At 40.5% G+C, this 5,413-nt stretch overlaps 1 protein-coding gene across 1 annotated transcript in view; it reads right to left on the reverse strand.

Moving 5' to 3' along the window:
* Nucleotides 1-953: 953 nt before the first annotated feature.
* radil2b (Ras association and DIL domains 2b) overlaps nt 954-5,413 on the reverse strand; it is a 37,979-nt gene continuing 33,519 nt past the window's right edge. The window contains exons 15-18 of the mRNA XM_008292815.1: nt 3,665-4,174; nt 3,360-3,592; nt 2,376-2,515; nt 954-2,298 (exon numbers count right to left, since the gene is read on the reverse strand). Of these exons, the coding sequence (XP_008291037.1) occupies nt 2,205-2,298; nt 2,376-2,515; nt 3,360-3,592; nt 3,665-4,174 (977 nt within the window). The 3' untranslated portion in view covers nt 954-2,204. The remainder of the gene's footprint in view (nt 2,299-2,375; nt 2,516-3,359; nt 3,593-3,664; nt 4,175-5,413) is intronic.

Raw genomic sequence — 5,413 nt, forward strand, 5'->3', positions numbered from 1 at the left:
TAACTTCTTACTCAACGCTTCCCCTCGGAAACAGAGAGGAGCAACACCTGCTCTACAAGCTGCTGCTGTACAAAAAAACATTTAATGCAAAAACACATGGTAAGGGTGCTTCACGAAACGTCTAAATTCATCCTATCCCCTGTAAGATGTGTAGGGATTCATAGGGCTGTTCTGTGTACTTATTGAGAGATGTTGCAATTGAGAGCACCGCCTAAAGAATTCATGATCTATAGGAGAATTCCAACATGCCAAAGATGGTGGGTATCTGTGACTGCTTGTCTGTGCAGTAGCTTGAACAATCAGGAGACACTGAAATAGTGTTGCATAAAACAAATATTATTTCCTGTTTACAGAGTCAAGATGAACACCAGATGAGTTTCTTTCAGCACGCAGACAACACAGACAGCTGGTGGACCTTGAAGACATTCACTGAATTCGACAGAAGGTGTTTTGGATTGGAATAGATTGCTCTACCTTCAAAGCCATGCATCACATAAACACGCACACAGACATAGAACGCTCAGCTGAGTCGCCTCGTACTTGTAGTTTCAGTTTAGTTTCAGTATGAAGAACATGTGGACTGAAGGATGCAAAGAAGAATAATTTACATTTAAGACATACAAACTAAACCATCGGCACCTGGAATTACTTGCCTTATTTCTCCTCCTACAGTATTCTGGTCTCCGGTTAAACTTGAAAGTGAATTTGTAAAGTGTGTTTACATTTGTAGGACAGCCTCTATTACATCCTTACCTTTCCACCAGAAACACACTGATCGGTTGTTTCAACGTGACTGAACGGAAATTACAAAAATAAAAGATTAACATATATTTATTGCTGAAACACAACAGATCTGAAATCAGAAGGCCGGGTGCACTAGTACTTTTATAACTAAAGGACACCTTGGCTAATCAGAGCTTATGAAAAGAGACTTTAAAGACAATGAAAAACACTAAAAATGTGACGATATATTTTTATGGTTTAACATGTAACAACCATCACACGTCCAATGATTTTATCCAGTTGAATAATAATAATACAACAAATCAACAACAGCAACGATGTTACACTGTAGTTATTCTCTGCAGACAAATGGTATTATTTGGAAAGTATTTACAAAAGGGGGAGACGTCCACGTGAGCTGACTTATCTGGTGCTCTCAATCAGTTGCGCAAGTAGAAATATAGGATGGTCTTTGCTGTGCGAGCAACTTCTGCTTTATGCTGGTAGTAGCTGCACATCGGTAACAGGTTGAAAATGTTGCACATTGTCCTGTATATGTTAGTGCATGTGGCATGACTCCAAGGGTCCATCTAGAGGTGCCGTTAAGGGTTGTTGCGTCGAGGTCCTCATATCATTCATGACTGGCTTTAGAGTTTAAAATGCTGCTTAAATAAGGAGTGGATTATTGACTGTATATAGAGGATGGACTACGCCTCCAGGTTTAAAAAGTAAAGCGATGGAGTGCAATAAATTTGCATTCTTTCTAACAGCCAGCAGGGGGCGACATATCTAGTTCCAAAATTAAGTCCTACTGTATGAAAGCCTATGAAAAAATGACACTTCTTTTCACTTGTTGCCCGAGTAAACATTTTCCTAATATGTGTATGGATTCAATTGTTAATTTTAAGTTTCCTTCAATACAGAATGGAGTTTATTTAGTAAGTTATGGTTCCATTTTGAGTGAAATACATGATGAAGTAGGGCATAAACCATGCGTATTGTTCCTGTCAGATCCACTGCTAGCTTGTTACGTACAGTTTTAAAAGACCAACATAGCCACGACCAAATTCCACATTTGAGGCTTCATTATAACAGTCTACAAACTAACATTATGTCCACCTTTTCTACACAGTCTGTAGGCTGGACTCAGTAGCAGTGTAAAAAAACAAAACAAATGGCACCTAAGTATGAATCCAACCCTGACCCAACCATACCAAGCAAATTTTAAAAATATGAGGCAAACTTCCAAACATCTTATTCACTGGGAAACAGTCTCGCACATACACATCAATAATTACTATCATGCTATTACCACGTAAATTAAAAAGCTGCAAAACTACGTTGACCATACAAAAACCAGGACGTAACTCATTCCATAGTGCATTTTTGTTCTTCATATCCTGAACTTAAATGTTCAACAAGCTCTCACAGTCATCTTTAAGTGCTGACGGTGCATCGATAGTCTCTTAACAAACGTAGTGTCAGCATTCAGTCCGTATTGTCTCGGCCATCCAGGCTGATCTGGCCACCAGTAACCTCAGTCTGGCACCCGATGACTGGATCAGCTCCTTTCCACTGACGATGTGAAAGAGACAGAATTAAAACTTTACCAAAATGTGAGTTCAAAAGATGAGGCATTATGTATTTCTTACCTCTGGTAATCCAGTCCAAGCAGACTGACTCCGTTAACAGCCAGGATCCTGTCTCCTGGTAGCAGCCTCTCACAGCGGGCTGCCGGAGAGTCTGGGACCACCGCACGGATAAAGATGCCCTTCACCTTCAACGAAGAGTCCTGGAACACAAGATCAAAATGTCAGGTTTTCGCTGAAGATTTCACAGTGAGATGCCACTGAATGTAATGTGGGAAAACAATCAAAACACTAAAGATTTGGTGAAAATGTTTGTCAGTCATGTAAAGAGTACAACTGGTTTACTGGGGCAAAATAGGTACAAACTGTGAAGTGTAAACGGGCGGATCTACGTCCTGTGAAGAAAATCAACAAAATGTTTGGGAAAAGAAATGTGTAGCTTGTTTAGCAAATATAAAAAATTAAAAATTGTATTATGACTGCAACATACACCATGGTTTAACCTACCACTAACCACTATTCACTCTCATCGTTCTTGTTACTTTTCTGGCTGACATCACCAAGAAAATAAACCAGAGGCATGTTACAGCAAATTATGCAGCATTTTTTGGGGACTATTTTATCAAGTATATATTTAAATATGTAGAGTCTACGCCATGTTGAGGTTTGTTTAATGCTTTTTGGATTACTACTTTACAAATAGATAATTGTCTCAGTTTATTTTAATTGGTTATATTTGGATGGTTTTCTTAAATGAGAGCCACTTATCAACCTCATCATTTCCCTCAGTGGTCACACTAAATATTCCCCGCAGACCTAAAAGCGTTTTCCTCATAGACCACCACTGTCGAACTGTGGACAGAAAACCTCAAGCTGCAAACAAGCTTGATTTTTAATCCCAATTTCATATTTGTGAAAATATCACTAGAGCTTAAAAAAAGTTTTGTTTTCATATTATCATCCCAATACAACCCTCTCACCCTGAACCCTTAGCTTGTGTGTTTGGATTTCATCAGTCACTGCAGTTTAACCAGGAGGATCTCTCACCCTTGTGTCAACCAGAGCGAGACCAAGTCCTCTTTCACCTCGCTCCAGCTCCAAGCTAAAAACCTCCTCATTGTTGGCATCGTAATGGTCATCTGCCTCCTCCTCCTCCTCCTCCACCTCGTCCTGCTCCTCCTCGTCTTCTTCTTTTAGCTCTACTAGTCTTTTCATACTGCTGCAATCTGATTTCAGACGGTCTACTTTCAGTGCAGCCAGACATTCAAACACAAATCCACCTACAGAGAAAAACAAGTTTTAGTTCATTGAGCTAAAAACACAAAGAAAAACATTAAAATGTCTTTCTGTACCTTCATCATGTGCATCAACTCCAGTGGACCAAGTAAGTGCCTCACTGTCAGCTCTCATCCATCTCTCCTGGTCCACGTTCATCAGGTCTACAGGATCTATGGAGTGTGGGGTGTTGGGTGGGGTGAGGAGACAGGAGGGGTCCAGAGCTGACCTCTTCAACTCAATGCTCTCAGTCTCTCTGGTCTGCAGCTCTAGATTTCTAAGCTTTTGGGACAAAATGTCGGCGCCGCAGGAGCTGAACTCCTCCAGGTAGTGGGTGAAGAGAGGGGAAGGGGGTGACGGTGGCAATGGAGGTAAAGCAACAGAGGTAGTAGAAGAGTGCATGCAGTTTTGGACATCTGCCTGAGATAAGTTGTCCTCAGATGGAGGTGTAGCCGAGGTTTCCACAACAGCATTTGGAAGGGTCATCTTGGTCAGTTCAGCATCCATCTGAATGTCACCACCCTGAAGAGAAACACGATTAGAACATGACGAACGCATTTGAAAACCATAATTTAAAAACTTGCTAACTTAACACAACAGTTTGGCATTTTGTATGCTTATTCTATGACTTGTTGGGAGCTCGAGGAAAAATTGATGCCACTCTCTCTATTATGTGGATGGGCGACACATAAAAACTGTGGTTAACTACAAAATATAGGCATTTTTGGGGAACTGATGTGTAATAACTTGGTTTAAGACTTGAATATGCCGCTAGAACATACCTGTTTTACTATTTAATGTTGCACTTATTGACTTTTCAGTGCATCAAGCTGCAAATACAACAATGACCTATACTCACCTTTGAGCACATGAGGATAACATGCTGATAGCTGCTGATTCACATCCAGCCGATATGGAATGGAAACATTCATTTGGAGTCGTGTTTCTGACCACATGGTGAGTAAGTCCAACATTTACTCTCCTTTTAGAGCTGTTTCTGTCTTAATTAACTGCTGAGGGAAATGTCTGGCTCCGTATGTAATAAATGTTCTACTGTCTGCACTCTAAGCCACAACCTCTGGTACTAAAATATGTAGCTGACATCAAGTGCCAAAAACTGCAGTTCCTCGAATGAGCACTTGAGGGTGGCTCCATATCAGAGCAAGTCAGTGCCCGTAGACTCCCATGTTACACTTCACAGCAGCAGTAAAGATGTTTACAACCTGGTACAGAAATGGTTTTGGTGTCTGTAGCGGATTTCCCTGTAATGGCTACTATATTGGTGTGAATTTAATATATTTCACCTATTAAGGTTGTTTTAAGGCTTGAAATTATGCATAAATAAGGGCGTGGCTGTCACAGGACAAACATTTGCACGGCCTGACAATTTTAAGGTTAGGATTCTTTACCCATGCAGTCTGTCACAGAGTGATGAACGTCTTCCTATCTTTACCTCTGCAAGATTCGGTGTGCATTCAGTACCCATACTTCGTATATTTAGTATATTTAGCATCCCCAGATACACGGTATGTCAAATACAGTTTGCTGAACAATACTACAATGTACAACTACATCCGGTTGCATTTTGCAGTGAGCAAGCCAACATACTTTTATGGCCATTCTGACCCACAATATATCAAGATATGATCTATGAGTGAATGGTCAAAACTTGAGGCGCAACTATATTATGAAGCAGTAAGTCTCAGTTGTTTGGATACTGCATCAAACAGTACGCACTTTGCTATGGCATCTGTAGTACGTACTGAAAGGCAAAAGAATTGGATTTGGAACCCAGGAAGCTCTTTTTATATGAAGATTCAAGGATT

Source organism: Stegastes partitus, unplaced genomic scaffold (genome assembly GCF_000690725.1).
Source record: "Stegastes partitus isolate 25-593 unplaced genomic scaffold, Stegastes_partitus-1.0.2 Scaffold834, whole genome shotgun sequence".
Taxonomy (NCBI): domain Eukaryota; kingdom Metazoa; phylum Chordata; class Actinopteri; family Pomacentridae; genus Stegastes; species Stegastes partitus.